The sequence below is a fragment of the Manis pentadactyla genome, chromosome 7 (genome assembly GCF_030020395.1).
Source record: "Manis pentadactyla isolate mManPen7 chromosome 7, mManPen7.hap1, whole genome shotgun sequence".
NCBI lineage: Eukaryota > Metazoa > Chordata > Mammalia > Pholidota > Manidae > Manis > Manis pentadactyla.
Window position 1 is genome coordinate 81,751,260 of NC_080025.1, and position 27,447 is coordinate 81,778,706.

The following is a 27,447-nucleotide window of genomic DNA, read 5'->3' on the forward strand; positions in this document are numbered from 1 at the left end:
CCTAGAATAAAGACCAGAGGACACAGGACAATATCCAGACCACATCCGCACCTGAGAGAACCCAGCGCCTCGCGAAGGGGGTAAGATACAAGCCCCGGCCCCGCGGGAGCTGAGCGCCCCTCCCCCCAGCTCCCGGCGGGAGAAGAGCAGGCAGAGCGGGAGGGAGACGGAGCCCAGGGCTGCCGAACACCCAGCCCCAGCCATCCGGGCCAGAGTGCAGGGCGCTCGATACTAGGAAAACAGGGCAGCAAGAACAGTGAGCAGGCACTGGAGGCTGGGCGACAGAGGACATAAGAAAAGCGCGCGACCATTTTTTTTTTTGCTTTTTTGCTGTTTTGTTTTGGCGAGCGCTTTTTGGAAGTCTTAACGGGACAGGGACCCCAACACTAGGGAAACAGGGCAGAAAGACCGGTGAGCAGAGGCCTGAGGCTGGCACTGGAGAATAAAGAAAAACGAACGACCACCTTTTTTTTTTTTTTTTTTTTTAATTAAAAACTTTTTTTTTTTTTTTAATTTAAAAATTTTTTTTTCTTTTTTTTTTTTTGGTGGTCGTTGTTTTGTTTTGGCGGGTGCTTTTTGGAAGTCTTAAAGGGGCAGGGCGGGTCACTTAATCCAGAGGTAGGGAATCCGGGATCTCTGGGCACCCTAACCCCTGGGCTGCAGGGAGCAGGGAGGCCCCTTACGGAGATAAATAGCCTCCCAGCAGCTCCTGCTCCAACGAGACTCCACCATTTTGGAGTAGCTGCCCGAGCCAGGCCACGCCCACAGCAACAGCGGAGATTAACTCCATAGCAGCCGGGCAGGAAGCAGAAGCCCTGTCTGCGCGCAGCTGCGCAGCACAAGCCACTAGAGGTCGCTGTTCTCCCAGGAGAGGAGGGCCACAAACCAAAAAGAAAGGAAGTCCTTCCAGCCGTCACTTGTCCCAGTTCTGCAGACTATTCCTATCACCATGAAAAGGCAAAGCTACAGGCAGACAAAGATCACAGAGACAACACCAGAGAAGGAGACAGACCTAACCAGTCTTCCTGACAAAGAATTCAAAATAAGAATCATAAACATGCTGACAGAGATGCAGAGAAATACGCAAGAGAAATGGGATGAAGTCCGGAAGGAGATCACAGATGCCAGAAAGGAGATCGCAGAAATGAAACAAACTCTGGAAGGGTTTATAAGCAGAATGGATAGAATGCAAGAGGCCATTGATGGAATTGAAATCAGAGAACAGGAACGCATAGAAGCTGACATAGAGAGAGACAAAAGGATCTCCAGGAATGAAACAATATTAAGAGAACTGTGTGACCAATCCAAAAGGAACAATATCCATATTATAGGGGTCCCAGAAGAAGAAGAGAGAGGAAAAGAGATGGAAAGTATCTTAGAAGAAATAATTGCTGAAAACTTCCCCACACTGGGGGAGGAAGTAATCGAACAGACCACGGAAATACACAGAACCCCCAACAGAAAGGACCCAAGAAGGGCAACACCAAGACACATAATAATTAAAATGGCAAAGATCAAGGACAAGGAAAGAGTGTTAAAGGCAGCTAGAGAGAAAAAGGTCACCTATAAAGGGAAACCCATCAGGCTAACGTCAGATTTCTCAACAGAAACTCTACAGGCCAGAAGAGAATGGCATGATATATTTAATACAATGAAACAGAAGGGCCTTGAACCAAGGATACTGTATCCAGCACGACTATCATTCAAATATGACGGTGGGATTAAACAATTCCCAGACAAACAAAAGCTGAGGGAATTTGCTTTCCACAAACCACCTCTACAGAACATCTTACAGGGACTGCTCTAGATGGGAGCACTCCTAGAAAGAGCACAGCACAAAACACCCAACATATGAAGAATCGAGGAGGAGGAACAAGAAGGGAGAGAAGAAAAGAATCTCCAGACAGTGTATATAACAGCTCAATAAGCGAGATAAGTTAGGCAGTAAGATACTAAAGAGGCTAACCTTGAACCTTTGGTAACCACGAATTTAAAGCCTGCAATGGCAATAAGTACATATCTTTCAATAGTCACCCTAAATGTTAATGGGTTGAATGCACCAATCAAAAGACACAGAGTAACAGAATGGATAAAAAAGCAAGACCCATCTATATGCTGCTTACAAGAAACTCACCTGAAACCCAAAGACATGTACAGACTAAAAGTCAAGGGATGGAAAAACATATTTCAAGCAAACAACAGTGAGAAGAAAGCAGAGGTTGCAGTACTAATATCAGACAAAATAGACTTCAAAACAAAGAAAGTAACAAGAGATAAAGAAGGACACTACATAATGATAAAGGGCTCAGTCAAACAAGAGGATATAACCATTCTAAATATATATGCACCCAACACAGGAGCACCAGCATATGTGAAACAAATACTAACAGAACTAAAGGGGGATATAGACTGCAATGTATTCATTCTAGGAGACTTCAACACACCACTCACCCCAAAGGATAGATCCACTGGGCAGAAAATAAGTAAGGACACGGAAGCACTGAACAACACAGTAGAGCAGATGGACCTAATAGACATCTATAGAACTCTACATCCAAAAGCAGCGGGATATACATTCTTCTCAAGTGCACATGGAACATTCTCCAGAATAGACCACATACTAGGCCACAAAAAGAGCCTCAGAAAATTCCAAAACATTGAAATCCTACCAACCAACTTTTCAGACCACAAAGGCATAAAACTAGAAATAAACTGTACAAAGAAAGCAAAGAGGCTCACAAACACATGGAGGCTTAACAACACGCTCCTAAATAATCAATGGATCAATGACCAAATCAAAATGGAGATCCAGCAATATATGGAAACAAATGACAACAACAACACTAAGCCCCAACTTCTGTGGGACGCAGCAAAAGCAGTCTTAAGAGGAAAGTATATAGCAATCCAAGCATATTTAAAAAAGGAAGAGCAATCCCAAATGAATGGTCTAATGTCACAATTATCGAAATTGGAAAAAGAAGAACAGATGAGGCCTAAGGTCAGCAGAAGGAGGGACATAATAAAGATCAGAGAAGAAATAAATAAAATTGAGAAGAATAAAACAATAGCAAAAATCAATGAATCCAAGAGCTGGTTCTTTGAGAAAATAAACAAAATAGATAAGCCTCTAGCCAGACTTATTAAGAAGAAAAGAGAGTCAACACAAATCAACAGTATCAGAAACGAGAAAGGAAAAATCACGACGGACCCCACAGAAATGCAAAGAATTATTGGAGAATACTATGAAAACCTATATGCGAACAAGCTGGGAAACCTAGGAGAAATGGACAACTTTCTAGAAAAATATAACCTTCCAAGATTGACCCAGGAAGAAACAGAAAATCTAAACAGACCAATTACCAGCAACGAAATTGAAGCGGTAATCAAAAAACTACCAAAGAACAAAACCCCCGGGCCAGATGGATTTACCTAGGAATTTTATCAGACATACAGGGAAGACATAATACCCATTCTCCTTAGAGTTTTCCAAAAAATAGAGGAGGAGGGGATACTCCCAAACTCATTCTATGAAGCTAACATCACCCTAATACCAAAACCAGGCAAAGAACCCACCAAAAAAGAAAACTACAGACCAATATCCCTGATGAACGTAGATGCAAAAATTCTCAACAAAATATTAGCAAACCGAATTCAAAAATACATCAAAAGGATCATACACCATGACCAAGTGGGATTCATCCCAGGGATGCAAGGATGGTACAACATTCGAAAGTCCATCAACATCATCCACCACATCAACAAAAAGAAAGACAAAAACCACATGATCATCTCCATAGATGCTGAAAAAGCATTTGACAAAGTTCAACATCCATTCATGTTAAAAACTCTCAGCAAAATGGGAATAGAGGGCAAGTACCTCAACATAATAAAGGCCATCTATGATAAACCCACAGCCAACATTATATTGAACAGCGAGAAGCTGAAAGCATTTCCTCTGATATCGGGAACTAGACAGGGATGCCCACTCTCTCCACTGTTATTTAACATAGTACTGGAGGTCCTAGCCACAGCAATCAGACAAAATAAAGAAATACAAGGAATCCAGATTGGTAAAGAAGAAGTTAAACTGTCACTATTTGCAGATGACATGATACTGTACATAAAAAACCCTAAAGACTCCACCCCAAAACTACTAGAACTGATATCAGAATACAGCAAAGTTGCAGGATACAAAATCAACACACAGAAATCTGTGGCTTTCCTATACACTAACAATGACCCAACAGAAAGAGAAATCAGGAAAACGACTCCATTCACAATTGCATCAAAAAAAATAAAATACCTAGGAATAAACCTAACCAAAGAAGTGAAAGACTTATACTCTGAAAACTACAAGTCATCTTAAGAGAAATTAAAGGGGACACTAACAGATGGAAACTCATCCCATGCTCGTGGCTAGGAAGAATTAATATCGTCAAAATGGCCATCCTGCCCAAAGTAATATACAGATTTGATGCAATCCCTATGAAACTACCAGCAACATTCTTCAATGAACTGGAACAAATAATTCAAAAATTCATATGGAAACACCAAAGACCCCGAATAGCCAAAGCAATCCTGAGAAAGAAGAATAAAGTAGGGGGGATCTCACTCCCCAACTTCAAGCTCTACTATAAAGCCATAGTAATCAAGACAATTTGGTACTGGCACAAGAGCAGAGCCACAGACCAATGGAACAGACTAGAGAATCCAGACATTAACCCAGACATATATGGTCAATTAATATTTGATAAAGGAGCCATGGACATACAATGGCGAAATGACAGTCTCTTCAACAGGTGGTGCTGGCAAAACTGGACAGCTACATGTAGGAGAATGAAACTGGACCATTGTCTAACCCCATATACAAAAGTAAACTCAAAATGGATCAAAGACCTGAATGTAAGCCATGAAACCATTAAACCCTTGGAAGAAAACATAGGCAAAAACCTCTTAGACATAAACATGAGTGACCTCTTCTTGAACATATCTCCCCGGGCAAGGAAAACAACAGCAAAAATGAGTAAGTGGGACTATATTAAGCTGAAAAGCTTCTGTACAGCAAAAGACATCATCAATAGAACAAGAAGGATCCCTACAGTATGGGAGAATATATTTGAAAATGACACATCCGATAAAGGCTTGACGTCCAGAATATATAAGGAGCTCACACGCCTCAACAAACAAAAAACAAATGACCCCATAAAAAAATGGGCAGAGAAACTGAACAGACAGTTCTCCAAAAAAGAAATACAGATGGCCAACAGACACATGAAAAGATGCTCCACATCACTAATTATCAGAGAAATGCAAATTAAAACTACAATGAGGTATCACCTCACACCAGTAAGGATGGCTGCCATCCAAAAGACAAACAACAACAAATGTTGGCGAGGCTGTGGAGAAAGGGGAACCCTCCTACACTGCTGGTGGGAATGTAAGTTAGTTCAACCATTGTGGAAAGCAGTATGGAGGTACATCAAAATGCTCAAAACAGACTTACCATTTGACCCAGGAATTCCACTCCTAGGAATTTACCCTAAGAACGCAGCAATCAAGTTTGAGAAAGACAGATGCACCCCTATGTTTATTGCAGCACTATTTACAATAGCCAAGAATTGGAAGCAACCTAAATGTCCATCAATAGATGACTGGATAAAGAAGATGTGGTACATATACACAATGGAATACTACTCAGCCATAAGAAAAGGGCAAATCCAATCATTTGCAGCAACATGGATGGAGCTGGAGGGTATTATGCTCAGTGAAACAAGCTAAGCGGAGAAAGAGAAATACCAAATGATTTCACTTATCTGTGGAATATAAGAACAAAGGAAAAACTGAAGGAACAAAACAGCAGCAGAATCACAGAACTCAAGAATGGACTAACAGGTACCAAAGGGAAAGGGACTGGGGAGGATGGGTGGGTAGGGAGGGATAAGGGGGGGAGAAGTAGGGGAGTATTAAGATTAACATGCATGGGGGGGTAGGAGAAAAGGGAGGGCTGTACAACACAGAGAAGGCAAGTAGTGATTCTACAACATTTTGCTATGCTGATGGACAGTGACTGTAAAGGGGTTTATAGGGGGGACCTGGTATAGGGGAGAGCCTAGTAAACATAATATTCGTCATGTAAGTGTAGATTAGTGATACCAAAAACAAAGAAAAAAAAAAGGGCAGTTCCTGTGTGGTAACCTCCAACGAGTTCTACACAAGGGTATAAAGGGCATATAAAAGTGTAGGCAAAGGGTCTGTTTGTGTTTATACAGAGGATCAAAGCCTAATTGGGCTACCCCAGAAAATGAACTAAGATACGATATGAAAAAGAACTTCCAACATCTGCACTCTCTGGAAGACTCATGCCAGAAGATGATCATCAAAAAACCCCAACAAAGATCCACGCACTGCTACAGCTGTAGATGCACTCATCCCACCAGTTCCTGGACTTGCCATGGGAATGAGGAAGGAGATATCTAAGCTGGCCTGTGCGTACAGTAAAACAACAAATTTGACTGGATCTATACTGTTGGAACTCAACCAAGAATTTGGAGAAGTGCAAATTGTAGCGCTCCAAAGTCTTACAACTACAGACTATTTACTGTTAAAAGAACATATGGCATGTGAACAGTCCCCAGGAATGGGTTGTTTTAATTTGGCTGATTTCTCTCAGACTGTTCAAGTTCAGTTGGACAATATCCACCATGTCATAGATAAGTTTTCACAAATGCCTAAGGTGCCTAACTGGTTTTCTTGGTTTCACTGGAGATGGCTGGTAATTACAGATATGCTTTGGTTATGTAACTATACTCCTATTATGTTAATGTGTGTGCGCAATTTAAGTAGTAGCTTAAAACCTATTCATGCTGAAGTACTCTACAAGAAGATATGCCAAAGAAATAATCAATCTTCCCATGTTTTCTTCCGCCTGCTACTTCTATAGCTTTTCTTCTTCCTTCCTAATTACAACCCTTAAATAGAATTCGTGCCTCGTATCAAATTAACCGAGTATCATAATTCTTCCAAGTGGTAAAGATACCTCAAGACAAATGCTGGGCATAGAAGCCACAGGGCATAAATATGCAAAGAAGTAAAAAGCTAACCTTTTCAAACAATAAGGCTTCCCTCTCACTTACCAACTTCACATTTCCCTGTATGGCCCCGGAAGATGACTGGTTAGCCAGAGACGAGTAAGATTCCTCAAGGGAGGAACAACCTAAGACAGGCACAGTCGCAGGGGGGCCATCAGGTGAGAAATTGGGGATCAACAGAGGTGAGGCTTAGAACCTCACCCCCCCCTGTTCTGAGAGAAATCTTCTGCATACGTGGATGTTTTATTGCCGTGGTCTAGCTTGGATTAACACATAGTCTACAGGCACACACCTGATCATCTACGTTTGCTCTCTTACAACACTAAACTATGTTTTCTACCTTTATCTTGTATCTACCTACCACTTCAGCATTTTATTAAAAATAATAATAATAAAGAGAGAAATGTGGTATCCACATATAAATCAAGTATAAAAACCAAATGAGTATTCATATTTGAACTGACTGTGTATAGTTCATAATGCATGAGCAAAACCGAAAGTTTCTGTGATGACTGCCCTTGTACTGTTCACTATGTAACTTATTCATTATGTAAGAATTTGTTCTCCATGTAAGAACTTGTTTGTTATGCCTCAGAAGATTGGAGACTGACGAAAATTAGGCTTGGGGTGGATTAATGATTGTGCATTGAGCATTGACTCCCCTATACAGAATTTTATTGTCGTTAACAACCATTTGATCAATAAATATGAGAGATGCCCTCACAAAAAAAAAAAAGAGAAAAAAAAAAGGACAGACTTCCAATGGTAAAATAAATAAGTAACCGGGATGTAATGTATAGCATAAGGAATATAGTCAAGATATTGTAACAGCTTGGTAGGGTGATAGCTGGAACCTCGAATTATGTATATAAATGTTCTACCACTGTGTTGTACACTTGAAACTAATGTAATGTAATACTGTGCGTCAACTACCCTTCAATAAAAAATAATTATTTAAAAAAAAAAAAAGTTTTATTATGAGCTTCCACCAGACAAAAGATGAACATACAAATAACTCTGATGTAAAAGATAATTTCTCTATATAATATGTGCATTAAAAGACTGGAAGGATATCCCCCGTCTAAAAAAAAACTGATTATATTAGGGTAATAGAATTTTCAAGGGGGATAAGGTAGACTTCTTTGTATTGAATCTATTTTTTTTTTTTTTTGCCAGAGGTCATGGATTAACAGGAAAAAAATTCATTTTGAAAAAAAAAGGGACTTCAGAGATCCAGTAAACATTTCTCACCCTTGTCATTTAACAAATGAAGAATCTTAGGTTTCAAAGGTTAAGAATCTTGCCCAAAGTCACACAGGATCAAAATCCAGGCTCTCAGTCCCAGTCTAGCACTCATTTCCATGTTCTCTTCAGCCCTTGCATTTCAGCAGCAAGCAGTGAAGTGGCAGAGGAAGTGGGCGAAAGACTTTGGGGAAGGATCCTCTTCTTGGGGACTTGCCACTCTCTCTTGGGTGGGGACTCCCTACTTCCCTAGCCTGTTGCCAGGATACGATAAGTCACTGTGAGGGTCACAGGATGGAGCCATCCCCGTGTCATAATTAGGCAAGATGGAACAATGAAAAACACAGCCTGACCACTTTTAGTTAGAGATCTGTCAAATGGGGATACCAGGAAGCTAGAGCCCTTAGCCATTTATTAATTACCTTTTAAAACTCATTACATTTTAAGACATGTAAAAATTCTTTTAAATTTTGACATTTGATATTATAGAGGACTTGGGCCTGATTCTTTACTGAGAGGGGATTAAAAAGTATACTCCTTATTATAATTAATTGCACATTTGAAGCATGAAAATATACACCATATTTTTTCATGATATAAATTAAAGGAGGCAAAACATGATAAAGATCTGCTTGCCCAGTGGGTCATGGGGTCAAAAGGGCTCAGAAACACTGCTTCAAGCAGATCTGGAATTTGCAAGAAGTGAAACATGCTGCTTAGATGTGTCACAGATACACAAATGACAGTACTGACATTGCCAGGATTACCGCATGTCATTCAGCAGCATCTCCTTCTAGCCACTATCTGCTCCTGAGGTGTTCAAGAAGGCTGAAGTCATGACTACTATAATAAGTTAATGAATCTGAGTTCGTGTTCATTATTTTATAGCTGCCCTACTTAAAATTCCCTTATAACATTAACAGGAGAAATTGTAAACAAGATAATGATAAAAATGGTGTTGAGAAAAGCCAACATTAGATTCTCAAGGGAAAAGTTACCTATAAATGAAGTTCTTAGAGAATATACATTAGGTAAGAACTTATATTTTTGATTACTTGGATTCCATATTTCATTTAGTAGGAATATGGAACTTAACTATACTAAACACTGGATGGGGGCTAATAGGTTATTTACTACTAATGTGACTCTTGATTTTTCTACTCAACAGACACTTATTGAACATATACTATGTGCTTTCCTCTTTCATTAGCCTCTCCCAATTCAGAAAAGAGAACAAGGTACTACTTACCATTTGTGTCCTGACATGTTTTCTTCTTTTTCTACTGTTGATGATTTGGGGAGGAAGGGCAGGAAAAAGGCATGAGAGGATAAGTTATAACCTGAAATAAAACAAATATGTTTAACAGTTACACACTATATTACAATCATGTGTTAATTTGACACATAAACATTTTCAATCTAAGACATTCTTACTTGTATTTTTATGAGCCAAACACAATTACATAGTAACACTGTACACTGGCTTTGAAAATACTTTAAGAAACACTGGAAGAAACACCCCAAATGAAGTCTAAGAAGTAAACAGGCAGGTTGAATGAGGAAAGCAGGTTGCAGAGGACTACATAAAACGTGAGACCATGAAATGCAAAGCTGTACCATACATTACTAAAGTATATCAATATTACAAAGCAAAGGAAAAAAGAACTGCTTAGGAATGATGAATACTCAGTTTCAATGGCAGTTACCACTGCAGTTCGGGGTGGAGGATTATTATGTGGTGGGGCATACAGGGGCTTCAGCTGTTCATGTAATGTTTTCTCTGTTAACCTAGGTGGTGAGTAAATTGCATCCATATGCCTCTTTGCAGATTTGAAATATTTCTTAAACGTGCTTGTTTACACATGATACAGAGATTAGCATGAGAAACCCCAAACCAGGAAAACCCAACTAAAGGAAATAGAAGCCAGGAAACACAATGGATCATGTGGTAACTGTAGAGCTTGTGGGTGGGGGGACAAGCTGAGGAGGTCCAGACTTGCTGGGGTTTCTCCTCTTCATCTTTTGTGAGTCCCAGGAATGGGGAAACAGTAGGTTTCTGGTGCTTAGGACTTGATCCTGCGGTTGGCCTTTGGCCATGCTGCCTGCCTCTGTCCCCTGCTGGGGATGGACCCCTACCCTGAGTTGTCCTTGGTAGGTGGGTTCTGGCATAGGGTCCTGCATTTGCTGAGGTTCCCCATCACAGGGGTGAGGAAGGAAATGATCACAGCCCCTTTAGTATGAGGGTGCTGGCCCAGCCACAGGGAATTCCTTGCCTGATCCCTTCTCTACATCCAGGTAAACAGCCCTCCATTTATTATTTATAATTTTTACTTGAAATAAAGTTTTTAGTTGGCCAGGGAAAAAAATTCATGATCAGTATTTCTAAAAAATGAACCAGCACATTGTAAAAACAAACAACAAAGAGTTGATAGGCTAGAAGGAGATACTGAGAAGGAAGGGTATGGAGGGGGAAAATGTGATCACTTCAGTTTTTCCTGGCCTAGCACTGTATTTTCACCTCATGACTAAATATGGACATAAATCCATGCCTTTGTCCCTCATTCCCTTTGCCCCACTCACAGACCCAGACAACTTCGGGGGCACAGCCAGCCACCCCAGCCACACTTGCCTCCTGCTTCCCAGAGACAGTGGAGGGCTCACCACCCAAAGGAATGGCCTCTGGCCAGGCACAGACTGCTGGTGGCCAGACAGAATGTTTGGCTTATGAATGCTTCCAGCTACTCCACAAAATCAATCCAACGACTAGTTCTCCCTCTGCCGCAGAAAACGTCCTGGTAACCAGTAGCCCTCAAATGATTACATTTTTTTTTAATGTTAAAAGATTTTTTAAAATGTTTCAAGGAAACCAAGTTGAAGTGTTGAAATTCTAGGCTTCAGGTATGGGGAAAGAAAGGAAGGAAGACGTTTTCTTAGAGTGCCCAGATGCTTCTGAAATGACAGCCTGTAGTAATCAGCGCCTGTCTTCCTCCTGGCCGGCACCCAGTGCTTGGGGAGTGACTCTGAGGACAGGGAAGCCCAGTCCCCTACTCAGTGAGATCATGGAGAGGCCGCCAACATCTAGTCCTCTCCCCACCTACACAGCTGCCCTCCAAGGACACATTTAGCTCACAGCTTCCAACTAAATTTCTCACAAAAAGACAGTGTTCAAGGAAATAAAATTATTATATTCTTCCCTAGAGTTTGATTTCATCATGAACTAGAGTTGATACTTATTTATTTTTTATTGTGGTAAAAAATACATGACATAAATTTATCCTTTTCACAATTTTTAAGTGTATCCTCTTCACAATTTTTAAGTGTGTACAATACAGTATTAACTGTATTACATATTGTTGTATTACGTATTTTCAGAACTTTTTCATCTTGCAGGACTGAAATTCTATACCCATTGAACAGCTCACCTTTTCCTCCACCCCCAGACCTGGCAACCACCACTTTCCTCTCTGTTTCTACGAGTTTGATTCTTAGATACTTCATATAAGTGGCATCTGGTTTTTTTTTTTTGTAATTGCCTTATTTAGAATAATGTCCTCAAGGTTCACTCATGTGGTAACATATGACAGATTTTCCTTCTTTTTTAAGGCTGAATAATATTCCATTGCATATATTTAGTATATTTTCTTCATCCTTTTGTTCACTGATGGACATTTAGGTTGCTTCCACATGTTGGCTATTATGAATAATGCTGCAATGAGCAGGGTATGCAAATATCTCTGACATCCTGCTTTTAATTTTTTTGGGTATAAACCCAGAAGTGGGACTGCTAGATCATATGATAATTCTATTTTTGATTTTTTGAAGAATCTCCATACTTTTTTTCCACAGCAACTGTATCATTTTATGATCCCACCAACAGTGCCTCAAAGGTTCCAATTTCTCCACATCCTCACCAACACTTATTTTATGTGTTTTTTTTTTCCAGCTCTGCTAATTGATGTGAAGTGATATCTCATTGTGGTTTTGATTTGAATTTCCCCAATCAGTGATGTTGAACATCTTTTCATGTGCTTATTGGCCATTTGTATATCTTCTTTGGAGACATGCCTATTCAAATCCTTTGCCTATTTTTTAATTGGGTAAATTTTTTTTTTATTGCATTGTAAGGGTTATTTGTACAATCTGGATACTAACCCCTTACCTGATACATGGTTTGCAAATATTTTTTCCTACTTGGTAGGTTGCTTTTTCACTATTGGTTATTTCCTTTGCTACAACTTCTTGATTACTTTTTGATTATTAAAATATTTAACAATTTAAGTTTTTGGTAGTATAACAGATGATAAAATTATTGAACAAACTGTCCCTTTTACCTGGACTTCTAGACTGTTCCCAAATTATGATGCCATATGGCAGTGTTCCTCAGGTATTGTTTACAGACCACCTGCATTGGAATGTTCTGGGGCATTAACATGCAGATTCCTAGGCCTTATCCCTTACCTACTGAACTAGAATCTCTGGGAATGGGTCTGGGAATCTGCATTTGTAAGAGGCTTTGCAAGTGATTCTTAACCACATTAAAGTCTGAGTACCCCAGCTAAAAGGCACACAGGAAAAATCCTTTCTGGAAAGGATCTTTCTTAAACAAGCTACTGGATTATATGACACTAGAGTAAAGGAATCTGGGGTGGCAAAATCAGGTGACTCCTACAGAGCATATCTGAATGACTCGTGAGAAGGTGGCCACAGCCAGGGTTTGCATCCTTTTCGTGTATATTCCAGCCCCACACACCAGGAACGATTAATAAACATTTTAAGATTTCCTGATAAAATACATGCTCATCTTGTTCCTTATTGCTAAAGTCATTACTTTAAAAAATCATTAAAATTCTCATCCATTCATTCAGTTCAGTCAAACTGTTCATCAAACATGCACTAAACATCTAATTAATATGTGTCAGGCACTGTCCTGACTTCAAGGAACTTACAGTCCAGTCGAAATACACCACGAGTGAAACCAATATAATAGTGTATGTCAATACTTCAATAAAAAAATTTTTTAAAGAAATATACCATGAGCTACATATATAATTTTAAATGATGGAACATCCATGTTAAAAAAGTAAAAAGGAACAGTAAAATTTTTTCAAATAATATATTTTATCCAGCCCAATATATATCTAAAATATTCTTTCAACTTGTAATCAATAAAAATATTACTAATATATTTTACATTGCTGTTTTTGTACCAAGTCCGAAATCTGGAGAGAATTTCATACTTACAGTACATCTCAATTGGGATTAGGCATATTAAGAGCTCAATGGCCACATGTGGGTGGCTACAGTATTGAAGAAAACCAGTTAAGCAGGAAAGAAAGGTATATAAACATAGTTTCCAGATCCAGGAGACTCTTAATATTTGCAGGAACATAGAAAGAGATATTCATGAATACCCAAATTTGTAAATTCTGTTGTAAAAATATCATTTCCCCTGTAAAATACAATAACATCTATGATTAGCTAATACTTTAATTCACAGTTCTGCAAAAAGAAGCTATTTCTTTACCTCTGCCACAAGGCACTATGAAAGAAACTCAAAATGAATGGTATCATGTCTCAAACTTTGTAATGGCACAGAGACTTTTCTAAATTAAGGCTTGTGACCACGTCCCCTTGGGAGATAAGCAAAGAAGAGCAGTTTGAAGATGTTTATGGACTGTGAGTTCCATGACAAGAAAAACAAAAGCACCAATATTATTAAATTCAGCATGTCTTGACCATACGAATGTTTTGTGTTTCACTATACTCCCCATAGAAGACAAAGCAGATAAGCCAATAATTAAGACCTGCTCAAAGTAGTAAGAATGCAATAGCTAATAAATCAATGAAAACAACTTCCCAATTTAGATGTAATAACCCTGAGGGTGGGTGGACGAGTTAGTGAGGAGTCTTACTCCGAGTCTAAGAAAAGTAATAAAGGGGAAAGATGTCTCCCTGTTGACAGGTGGAATGGCTGCAAGGATCATTACCTTCCTAGGTGACCCTAAGACTACTGACCTAATCCTCTTAGACTCTCCCAGGCTGCACCTTGGTGGGGCTGCAAACGTTCCCCTCATGCTCCAAGGCCAGGCAGTAAAACTTTAGCTATGGGGAAAATTGGAAGAACAGGGAGGATGGATACTTTATTCAGATTTTACATTAGGGTTCTGAGCAACAATTATGCTAATTTTTTCCTCTATGCTTCTTTTACATGCTTGCTGTGTTGAGTCTTTAATTGTATCCACCCCATGTGGATGGATTACAACCGTCCCACTTGTTTTTATTTCCTATAGCCACTGAAAAGCCATACTGGGTCGACAATACATAAGCAAAAGTTTTTTCCAAATACCCCAAGGTTCACAGAATGCTAAAGCAAGCCTGGTTTAAGCAAAGTCTGATGCATTGCCAAAATTTCCTCCTTGGAAATATGACATGGGAAAGTATTTTCATTCCATATAGGGGGGCTTGAGTTGCAATGAACATTTGCTGTGGCCCAGGAACCTTTTCTATGAGATTACAGAGTTAGCTGATGGAACCTCAGAATAGATTTGAATTATGTAAAGAATCTAAAATTCTTGAGCCTACCCTTACTCAGAGTAAAGGTAAAATTAAGAGTTACATTTCACCATATCAGTACTCTCAGCCCACAATACTGCAGTAAGCTTCTTCCCAAATCACATTTCCTGTGTGTTGTTTCTTCTGTAGGTTCATGTCTCAAATTAATTATCTTTACAACTTTAGCAGTTAATTTTTCTCTTCCATCAGTATTTTTTCTATTAGTTGGAGTACTACTAGGTAAAACTGAGTCCAGAAACCCTTTTTTCCTGTATCTGTACTGAGCATGTGGTAGATTCTCTTGAATTGCAGATCTGAGCCACTGCAAATCTGTCATTTTCCTCTCTACCTTATTCAAAATTTCTATTTTCTAGCCAAAAATTGTCACTATCTTAGAGTTCTTCAGTTCTGTTGTGCACATCGTCATTTAGCATTCTTTGGGAAACTGGCCTTCTCTCCTCCATAAGAAACACACTTTTCAAGAGAACAGAACAGAGTCTTAGAAAACAGGCAGAGGGAAAGCAATGAGCAAATTCTTCCACAGTGGAACTACATGGCGTGTGCATTCTTATAATTTAAAGGAAGATGAGATGTGAAAGCCGAGATTTACAGGCCAATCTCTGAGTCCACCTATTGTCACTTGCAGTATTTAGATAAATTCTGTATCCACTGGAGGGTAGACACTCAATGCTGTCTAACTCACATTTAGTGAGCACCTTCTATGTTCCATCTCTGCCAGATACCTCGTCTTTCACATCTGTAACAAATGTTGGAAGCCTGTGGCATGTTTCTTGGGTTTAGCTTCCAATTGCACGATAAGTTATATAACTGTCTGCTAGTTCCCTCTTCCCGTTATTTCAGAAAGTAACTTCATTTAGAAATATCAGCAGTTTTCTGTATTTTGTTTTGTTCTGGGGTTTATTTCTCTGGTGCAATCTCAGAACTAATGTAAGTCATATAATTAAGAGCCTAGAGGGGGTTGAGAAACAATCAAATGAAGCCCCCCTTCCTTTTAAAATGTGGCTCTGGGATCCAGAGAGGTGGAGAGAACAGAGAGAGAACAAAGCCAATGAGCATCAGAGCCAGGGTTTCCGTGCAGGCTCCCGACGGCCTTGCCTAATGAACAGAGGAAATACAAATTTGTCAGAGGTTCCAGGTACCAAGGTACAACACTACTTAATGTTTGTATATTTCTTTTGTTCCTGGTATTCATCTTTCTTCCAGAGGTTTACCTCTGGTCACTTTCTCTCATGTCAATAATGATTTTTATAATTTCCTATGAAGGGCAGGAAGTGTGTTGTAAGTATAAATATAAAATATTGTCAGCAGACACTGGAAAAAAGTCAAAATTCCTCCAAGCATAGCTAACTATATTTTGTGTCATTTTAAAAATCTTGGTTCATCACATCACATTCATTCACATACAGTTAAGAAAGAGGGGGTATTAAGGAGGTAGGAAGGTGAATTAGTCGTCCATCCCTTCAAAAGCTAAACATAAGTTAATGTGATTTTCACCAGCTTTTATTGGTGTTTTTTTTGCTACATGTCAGCTAGCACACAGCCTTTCCTGTCAGATTTTGATAAGGTTATGATTACCTGAGCATTCCATATAACTGTAAATGGATTCTCTTTCTAGTTGAGTTTTGTGTAAGTAAAAGTGAAACACGATCGTGCTTTAATTTTGTGAGTCATGCTTTAATTCTGTGAGTCAGCAACTCTTACAGAAGGAAAATAGAATTCCAACGTTATTCAAGACAGCTAAAAAAGATGGATGAGTTTTTACTTAAACCTTACACATGCAAGTCACTTAAAATTTGCATTTTCTGGTAATGAACTGAGGTTTTAGAATATTTTTAAAGGTTCATCTAATTCACATTTCAAAACAGCTCAGGTATTACATATGGTCATTAATTAAAGCCTCCTTAAACCTATTAAAATCACATTTTAAAATATCTCTAATGTCAACATAACTTGACTCTCAATATGCTGCTCAATATGAAATAAAAGCCAGTAAACCCTTGGCCATGCTACAAACTTGGGGCTCGTCCAAGTCACCTCCCCTGTCTAGTCCCATTTTGCTCACCTGTAACAGACTAGGTTAGCTGACATCTAAGATGCTCTGTCACAAAAACTACAGAGCTGATTTTAATTACTTTTTTAGAGACAGTTTTATCTAAGAGAAAGCTTAGAAATAATGAACACATCTTCCTTTTTAAAGATGAGGAAATTGGGGTTCTAAAAATGGAGGAGTCTCATCCAAGATCAGGTTAAAGATCAAGTTCGCAAGGAGGAATGCCAGGATTGAAACACGTACCACCAGTTAGTAACCTGGTGCTCTCCTGAGTCTTTTCCTCTATTCCGAGAGATGTTGTGTGTTCTCAAAGGCAAATACCAAACAGAATATCTCATATTCTAAGAAACTAAAATAAAAAGATAATATATTCTTTAAAAGGCTTTCATCCCCAACATTAATAGGAGTTAAAAATATTATGCCCTCACAAAACAATCTGAAAACAAACCACAAAACAAACTGCTCAGAAGGGGTATGGTCTAGGTCTTGCTCTTCTCTCTCTCATGTGAAGCCCTCCTTGCAAAGGAGGCTTGCTGGTGAGTGCTGAGCTGCCACCAAAACCATGGCAGGAATAACAAAGAGGCTGGCATGTGAAATAAACCTCAAAGAAATCTGCAAGAACAAATCATACAAAATGAGTTGGAAGACTGAAAACAGAAAAAGGACAGGTAGGTTGTTTTTCCTAAAGAAAAGATTGATTTAAAAGCTTTTGCTATACAAATTATATTCATCTTAGATTTTATTTAGGTTGGCGTATGTAACTTTCAAATGTCAATACAAATGTAGTATACAGATTTTAATCTCTGGGATTTATGGTGGCTTTTCTCTAAAAGCTTAACCTCAAAAGGTAAAGAATGAAGGAACACCCTAACTCAGACAAAGGTCTCAATCAGCTGCTTCAAAGAAATACTATAGCCCTCAAAGGCCAGCACAGAACATTATTAAATGATAGGAATAAATGTTTTCTTTACATTATAATTCAAAATTGCATTTCATAAATCTGAAAGGCTCTTACAAACATTATTTTAAGGAATAACACCAACTTAAAAATTTTTTTATGAAAGAATAATCTGAGATAAATTAACTTTATCATCTAAAATTGTGTTGTCCTACACAGTAGCCACTGGCCAGATACTGAGCACTTGAAATATGGCCAGTTTGAAATCAGATATGCTTTAAATCTAAAATATACACAGGATTTTGAAGACTTAATAACCACCCCCAAAAGGAAAAATATTTCATTAATAAATCCAATTTTACATTTATTTATATTTCATGTTTGTAAAAATTACATGTACTTGAAATTGTTATATTTAAATTTTATGTAATGACACCAGTATATTATATATTATATTACATATACATATTTACATATTCTACTTTATAATCATTTATTTATTATATGCATATTTTTATATTTTATGTTATATAATATTTTGGATATATTGGGTTAAATAAAATATATTATCTAATTTCACCCATTTTAGTTTCTCTAAATGTGCCTACGAGAACATTTTAAATCACATATTTGCTGCCATTGTATTTTTGTTGGACAGCCTTGGTCTGAGGCATTAAACCAGCTAGAAATTAATTTTGTAATTCAGGTCACCAATATTCTATACAGATACAAATACCCTTACACTGTTCTTTCTCCCCAGAATCTCTGATAATTATTTTGTCAGAAATGTCATTACAAAAATAAAATCTATGTATATACACAATGACCTTTTTAAACAACCTAAGGCACATAATGGCTGCACTCAAAAATTTCCTAATAGGTTGCTTTAAAAAAGGTCCAATTCTTTATGTAAAATGTACTATTTGTTTCAAATCAGATTCGTGGCAATGAGAAGTGGATATAACCTACAAATATAAAATGTATCTACATATTGATAGTGTAATACATTATATATAATTCATATACAAATATATAGAAACATGAATGCTTAACAATATTGCAGATATGACAGAAGAAAAAGTGTGAATATAGCAACCACAGCTATGAAATTACACATAAGCATAAGGTCAGCAATCAGAATAATTCAGGAGACACTAATGTTTACAAGGTTCTCTTTCTTTAACGTTACATTCCTAATTTAAGGCATCTTAAAGAGATGCTCAAGTAATTTTTTAGTCTCCAGAAGATCATTCAAAGCTAAGAGAGAATTTATAGATCATTTAGATCAATCTCCTCTTTTCACAGAGAAGGGAACTGAGGCCCAGCACTGAAGAAAATTTTCCAAGGCACAGAGTATTCCTTTTTCATTAGTCTTAAATTATCAAAATACACAGATGCCAACATATGGTTTATCAGATATCTATGCTCTGCCCAGGTCCCGTAAATAAACCACGACAGCGTGTTTCTCTGGAAATGGCACATATTTAAGGACTTTTCTTGGTAAAATTGTGGCTGTCAAATCACCCAGGCAGGGGAGAAAGAAGCAAGAGGGTCTTTAAAGAAAAGTTGGCAGGAAAGAAGCCACAGAAAGGTCTGTGTTTTCATGTTCCCCAGCAGACAGAGCCACCTTGCCTCTGCTGGGTCATCTAGCTGGTGTTATTTGAGAACTAGTAAAAGATCACTTTTCCAGGTTCTCTCTTCTTTCTTAGAAGAGGAAAAGAAGCTTAGGGGATTCAATAGCAGCAATGCCCAGAGTGACTAAGGCACAAGGCTGGCTACTTTGATGGGGACCAGGAAAGACCGGGCCATTGGGCAGAGAGCTGGCAGGGCAGTAGAATGAATAAGCAGGAAGCAGCCCAAAGGCCCAGAGCTCCAAGTCAGAAGTACAGAGAAGAGAAGCAGGAAGCAGAAAGGGGGTGTGGTTTGGAACCAATGCCAAGTTTACCTACTTCATAATGATGCCCATGCCACCTGTGGCCACACTGAGGAAAGAGCATCAGATAAAAGGACACTGAACTGCTGGCCTTCAGGGAGCAGCAGGTGCAAGAAACCTCCCCAGGGTGATCATGGCCAGTCTTCTGCCTCATGCACAGTGGGGCTCACGGCCCTTGGCATGTGCTGGGCACCTTCTCTCACAGCTTCCACTCCTCGTGCACCACTGCTCACTTCCTTGGAATTATCCAGCACCAAGTCTACAACCACTGCGGTTCCCTTTTTTTCCCTTCTGAAGGGATGGGTTTCACCCCCTTGACTTTTCCCACCTTAGTCCATCTATTATCCCTTCATTTTCAAGTTAGTCAACCTATCCGTGCCCTCAGTCCCTTTCATCCTCCAGTTACCATCCTCTTTCTTCTCCACAGAGTTCTTCTAAGCCCGCACAGCCTGGTTCCTTTCTCCACCACACCAGAGAAAGTTTTTCCCTTTGAGCTTAATTCAAGTCCTCAACTCACTTGACCTTTGACTAAGTTCCCCTTCCTTGACTTCTCAGGAAACACTCTCTACACTTTTATACCTTTTCAATTTTCTTTGTTAGCTTCTCTTCCTCTGTGCCCACATCTCAAATACAGTGATCTATAAGGTTCCAACCTCAGTTGTCTTTTTATTGCACATTACTTGCTCTCTCTAGGTGATTTCATCCACTCTGGTGGCTTCCACCAACAGCTGTAGGCCAATGACTTTCAAAATTAAACATCTCTCCCAAGATTACAGTAGGGAGGTGGAAATGTGGATCTGGTGCTCTGGAGGGGCATTTAAATTTCCATCTCCCTACTGTAACCTTCACCTGGATGTCCCATAAACTCTTCAAATCCAGTACATCTAAAAACTAAATTTCTCTCCCTCCATCTCCACCTCCAAATCATTCTTTTTCCTGTGGTCCCTGTGTTCATTATCAGCACAAAATTCACTCAGTGGCCTAAGCTGGAAACTTCATCTCTCTCATCTCTTGTAGTCAGTCTCCCAAGTTCTTTCCAACCTACTGTTTAAACAGCTATCATTATCCTTTCTATATTCACAGCCAGGACTTAGTCCAGACCTTCAAAGGCAACCTATCCCTGTATCTGTCCACCCAACCCTTTTACATCATTATCTGAACTATTAGTGTAATATGTGAATCTAATCATACTACTACCTACTCAAATGTTTTAATTTTATTCTCTTGCCACCAGAGAAATCCCAAACTTCTTGGCAAAATACTGAAGTCCCTTTACATCCTGTCTCTCTTCCCAAAAGATTTTACTATACCTCACATAGAACCACTCCCTCTGATCACGTCCGAGTGCTAGAGCTTTCCTGAACACACTGTGCCGCCTCAAGGCTTTGGGAAGTCTCCTTCACTTGAGATGCCCTCCCCTTTGTCCAACTAGCCATCTTACAGCTTATTTCCAGACTCTCCTCAAATATCACCTCCTCAGCGAAGCCTTCCACACTCCAACACTCAACCTCTGCCCCCAGGGACCTCCCACGCCTGCCCTCCCCCACACCAATGGTACCCTTCACTCCCATTCTCTCCTGCAATAAGCTAATTACATCCGGATCTCCTCCACTGGTCTGCAAGTCCCTTGAGGACAAAGATACTAATTGGTTCATCTTTGCCTGCTTACACCAACCACAATACCTCAAACACAGGAGACCCTTAGCAAATATGTGCTGAACAGAGTACAATCATTTTGTCTACCATTTACCAATCATTTTACATATGTGGAGCACTTAACACCACTCTTTCATCCCCCATACTACCAACATCAAGGGGATACCACCCCACTTCGCAAGTGAGAAAAAAAGCTTAGAAAGGTGAAGGCATTTGCCCAAAGTCAACAACTAGTAAATTCAGGCCTGCTTTAGACTCCTGAGCTCCTGTTCTCAACCATTTCACTCTACTCCTGGATATAAGAAGTTGGATAGTGGGCTCCATTTCTATAAAAACAATCTTTCCTAATTACAGGCTCAGGCGCTGTGTTAGTCCCAAATCCATGACCACCAAGTGCTTGTGTACAATAAAACCCTTCTGATGGACTCCTAGTGGCTACCATGGTTCCTACCAATAAGGGGAGGAGGAACATTTACCACAATTATCTCTTTGGTCTCTGGCTTAGGATGCACTAGCCCAGGAACATGAAGAGAAGGCTGGATTTCCCCTAAGTACCATTACATTTCAGACACTGGCATCCATGCTCTATTCTGGGAACAGAGAAGTGGCTGTGAGAGATCGTGATAATTGTAAGTAATGGAATGGATTTTAATGTGTGCTCTTTGAAAATAGCTGCAATACTTTATAGTCAATCCTTGTACAAATACTCTTACCACCTAGAATGAGAGGAACTTCTACTCTCAAACCTAGACTCTCAGGGTTAACAATTATCATTATCTATATATATATTCAGTGGTCCATCACTGAACACATAAACCTTGTGGTTCGCACCCCACGGTACTACACTGCATTCAGTTGTCTTTTTTAGTCATCCTCTTCTAATTATATACATTTTGTTAAATATATTCTAAAACAGAGCTCTTCAATTTTCCCTAATTCTAATGACTTTTTACTGTCAGTCTCTATTTTTTACTAATAACTCTACCACCTCCATGATTACCCATCATGCACATAACTGAAACCAGCCCTGCGTGACCCTGATTAATTCATTTAATCTCCTCAGCTCACAGATAATCAAATTTCCCCAAGTTCCCTCTGCCGACAAGGCACACACATGCACACTGTGCTCCAGACAGAGGGCTACCTGCCAGCACTGTCTCCTGGGCTTCTCCCACCTGTGTTCCCTCCCTTTGTACACCTGGGTGCCACAGTGGGCACTCTCTCCACTCCCAAACCTTGCTCACCTGCCAGACTCCTTCAGTCCTTTACAGCTCAACTCAAGGGCCACTTCTAGGACTCTTCTCAGGTTTTATCTGCTCTCTCCTCCTACTGATTGGGGTACCTCTGCCCTGGGTTTCATCTCATCCCTGCATGGGCTGAAATGTAATTGTCACCTGATTCCTCTATCTTCCTTACCAGGCTGTAGGCACCTCTGGAACAGGGTAGGGTCTGGATCTTGTCTTGGGATTCCCTGTACTAACACAGCACATGGCACATCATATCCACAACAAATGCTTGCTGAATACTGAGTGGTGACCCTACTCGTCTGATTTGGTCAAAGACCTGGTGAATGAGGTCATGTGACTCAGCAGGAGAGACTTCACATTATGAGCAATGCCATCTTCTCAGCTTTTCATGAACTTCTCCCTCACTAGGTTTATATTTGAATAAGTAAACAGCATTAGTTGAGGAACTACCGCGTGTGTGGTACTGAGATGTATGCTTTGTGCACAGTATGCTTATCCTGACAACACTGCCAAGTAGACACAATCCTCACTTTATGGATGAAGCCCAAAGCCAGTTCCTAAGTAACTGGCCTCAAATCACACAGCAGGAAAGCTTTGTTTTAAAAGCATGTGTAAAATGCGCTAGTATGTATAGTCATCCTTGAAGTAGAGACATTCATTAGTATTAAAATTAATTATATACATACACACACAAGTCCAGTAATTTGGATGCTGGAGTAGTGAAAACATGGACAAATAGGATTTACAGAGGTCCAGAGCAGTTCTACCACATGTACTATCTGGGGCTAATCCTACTTACAGCTAAGGGGATTGAATATCAAAGATCATGTTTGTCAAAGTGTTTTGTTAAGGAAGAGAAGAGAGGCCCATCTTAGAGCACTATGCTGCAGAGAGTGGTGCTTTTTCTCAGAGTAGTGGAAGGACCCTGGGTGTTAGCCACGTGAGGTGTTAGCAGCTGATGGGAGAAGCCAGGCTGGGAAACCACATTTAACAAGCCCCCATATGATTTTATTTGACACAAAGTATGATAAATACCAGGTTAGAACAATGCTTTTCAGAATTCAGTATACACACAAATCACTTAGGGATCTTGTTAAAATGCAGATTCAAATTTGTGGGCCAAGGTGGGGTGGGAGGTGTCAAGATACTGCATGTCTAACAAGCTCCCAGAGGAAGCCAATGTTGCTGGTCTATGGATCGCATTCAAGTGGCAGGGGTTTGAAGGATCTATCCCCACTGGAACAAATTAGCTTTGCTCTGTTCCTGGACCACAGATTGCATTCCCCAACTTTGCGGAGTATTCCAGAAAGCCCAGCTCTTACTTAGCTGGTACAGAATCACTTCAACTACTCAAAACCAAATTGGAACACATTCCCCATCACAGAGGAAAGACAGCAGCATCCGTTTTTGATACAGACACACATATGTTTAACATGTGACAAAGTAATTTGTGGCTACTACTTGAGTTTTGTTTACTGTACAAAATATTTTATCTCTACTCCCACCACCACCCCACAAGTTGGATATTCTTGCTCTGAAGATAAGGAAATGAGGACACAGCATAAGTAACTTGCTCAAGGTCACATGGCTAGTCAGATGTTGCAGCTGGGATTCCAGACCTGCTCCATTGCGATCCAAAGCCTGCATATCCCTCTGCACATCCTCCATAGTGCTAGACATGATTGTGGTCCAAAATAGGACAGCTTAGGGAGAAAAAAATGGGGTAAAAAAACTTTCTCCTATACCAGTCTTTGAGTTTAAGGCTCTGCTGAGGCAGATTTTGGATGGGGATGACACTAGGGATAAGGCTAATTAGTGATCTAATTTGCCTTATGGACAAAAACATGCATATAGCATCTCTGTCCACAATTCCCAAAAATCTGATAATGCAGGTAGAATAAAATGGACACTGTGACCAGTGCACTGGTCCTCACTATGGCCACCTCCCCTCAGGCTTATAGCTGTGGGGCTAAGCCAATAAAGAGGAAAAATATTTCCTGATCTTTGTGGCCTATCAATTTCCCTTCCTTCTCTGTATGAGTTTGCTGTAACCTTAAAGTTTACACCAATACAAGTTTACCCTACCATCTAATTTCACAGTTGCCACACCTCCCTGCCTCTGATAAAACTTTCTGCACTTGAAAAAATGTACTGTTTAGACAAATACATTGAAAATGAAGCAATTTTGAAGGATTTCTTATTTTTTAGTAACAAAATTTTCTATATTTTTCGTAAGGCTGACATAGGGAAAAATGCACAGCAACAAAGAATCTCATAGAAAGCAGTTAGACAGATACTCAAGTGTACCAAATGGAGGAAAGACAGCTAAAAAATAATCTGCCGAGCCATTACCAATGGGTGGAGTAGCAATGGCCAGTTTTTTTAACCTCAGGTCTCTGCTATCATTATAAGTACTCAGTATAGCTTAATTGTCATTTTCTAAAGATTTGTCTTTAATCACAGTACAATTATTTACCTATGTAATACAAAAAAGTACAGTTAGAAAGCTACATCTCCTGCAATTAAATATACATATGGCAGTCTAAATGCAAACAGTGATATCTGAACTATTAAGGATTACGATCTGGGTTTGCCTCTATTGTATTCTCCACAAACGATGTTTCAAAAGTAAAGACTGAAACATAAAAAGAAAATGATTTGAAAACCCACTTAAAAGTACTTTTAGAATGTGTATGTGTGCTTTACATAGAAGGTAAGAAACTGTGTCTGGAGTATTGAATTCAAACTAATAGGCATTTCCTATTTCACTCCTCAACCCCCAAGAACAGTTCAGATCTCAGAAAATCTAAACTAAAGGTCCACAGAAACCAATCTGAGATTTTTCTGGAGCAACTCTACTGAAATGTTTGGACACGAACATGTTTGCAATGAGTCATAATTTATAGGACCTTAAAGGCCAATGCCTAATGTAGCTTTCTTTTTACATTCAATATTCTCAAACCAGAATTATTTTCCAGGCCTTGATAATTTTGTATAAAGTTACCTGATCTCAGTGCTGTCACCAATCACACTTTTTAGTGCTGATTTTTTATGCTACCTTAACAGAAGAGAACGTGATTCTCTTTCTAAACTGGACTTCTCTCTAACCAGGCATTAATGCCTTACGCCAGAGAAAGGGCACAGTACTTTTAAGGCCCACAAAGAGATGAGGGGACTCGGGGGCACTCCGAATAAAAAGACAATGGTAAAGGTTAACGGGGGAGCAGCCCTAGGCAAAGGCGGACATAACAGGATATGTTCGTTTCTAGAGGAAACAGGAGCTGCAATAGCCCAGGAGCAGGAAAGGCGGAGTCAGCAGCACCCAAACGAAACCGGCGCACTACGATTTGCAAAGACCTGGCCTGCTTCGGAACGCCTGCTTCAGTCAGGTCGGAGGCTGGTGGGCACCTCGCCCCTGAGAGACCGAGCGCAGGCCTACTGGCACTAATGGCCATAAAGAGGTACCCATCTGGTCCCCGCCACCTCCGCCTAAGATGGGCAATAGGGCGAAGAGAAAAAGCAAGTCCCAAGGGCCAGGGCAGGTGAACTTGTCAACAAGTCAGCCGTGGACTCAAGTCCCAGCCCCGAAGAGACCTGGAAGACCCGGGGCCGGCGCCGCCGGGAAGGCACTGAGTGGGTGGGTGGGGGTGCAGCCGGCGCTGGGGCTGAGCTGGGGCCGGGGAGCGCGCCGTTTCCCTCCCGCTCCCCGCGGCTGACGCACGCTCATGGCGCGCGCATCATCCAGACCTTCCCAGGCCCGAGCGAGGAGGCGGGGAAGGGGAAGGGGCTGCTGTGGCTCCCGCTCCGACACCGGGGGCAGGAGGAGGCGAGCCGCCTGGCCCCGCCGCCCGCCGAGAGCAGAGATGGCAGCTCCGGGCTGGCGCCCCCGACCGTCCCGCAGCCGGCGGGCGTCTCCCGCTGCAGCCTGCAGCCCGCCCAGCGCGCCCCCGCCCCGGTCCCGGAGGGCAGGTACCTCGGAGCCCCGGCCCCCAGGAGCCTCCCGGCCGCGGTCGGAGCGTCCCTCCAGCTCCTTCATCCGACGTCAGCGTCAGCAGAAGGCGAGGGAAGGGGGCGGGGGAGGCAGGAAGCGGCCCTTCCTGCGGCGGCCGTCGCCAGCCGGAATAGCAGCCGGCAGAGCCCCTGCGCGCCGCGGCGCAGCGCAGCGGCTGGGGGGAGCGGGCGCCCTCGTCTCCGGGAGCGCCCGCCGCCTCCCTTCCTCTGTCCTCGGGAGACGCCCCGCGGGGCGACCGCTTCCAGCGGGAGCCCGGAACCCGCAGAAGGGAGAGGCGGTGGCTTCACCTGTGCTGGGGCGGGTCTGGGATGGGGGCAGTGGGTCTCCCTCTCTCTACTCTCTGCAGTCTTTCTTAGACCCCCATCTCCTGGGGTTTACCCCCTCTCGGATCTGCTGCCCAGGGTGACCCCGCCCCTGCTCTCCCGCAGGTGTTCCACGTGTCCATAGCATTTGCGTCACAACGACCTAGCCGACAGGTGGGAACCGCAGCGAACGCCTCAGGGTTCCCTTGGCGCTGTGCGTCGTGCGCGCTGCTTGCTTCCACGTTAAATTTCTGTGGCTTTAGGGGACAGGATACTCATGACTTCAATGCCAAGAAAAATTACAGAGGCCTGTACCTGTAAATCAAGTTTGGAGTTACAGGAAAAAGGCTGTATGAAAAAACAACTATGTGTGTATATGTATAGATCTTTTACATTCCCATATATTCATGTATCTTTTTAGTAGTAGTTTCATCTTCTCCTGCCCT

General features: G+C 40.9%; 1 protein-coding gene across 7 annotated transcripts in view; it reads right to left on the reverse strand.

Annotated features, from left to right (window-relative positions):
* ICA1 (islet cell autoantigen 1) overlaps positions 1 to 27,129 on the reverse strand; it is a 128,197-nt gene extending 101,068 nt beyond the window's left edge. For 6 of the 7 annotated variants that reach the window (XM_036894435.2, XM_036894436.2, XM_036894433.2 and 3 more), the window contains exons 1-2: positions 26,661 to 26,980; positions 9,580 to 9,670 (exon numbers count right to left, since the gene is read on the reverse strand). In XM_036894435.2, coding sequence (XP_036750330.2) covers positions 9,580 to 9,596 — 17 coding nt within the window. In that variant the 5' untranslated portion in view covers positions 9,597 to 9,670; positions 26,661 to 26,980. The other variant, XM_036894434.2, reaches the window with a different exon arrangement.
* Between the last annotated feature and the right edge of the window lie 318 nt (positions 27,130 to 27,447).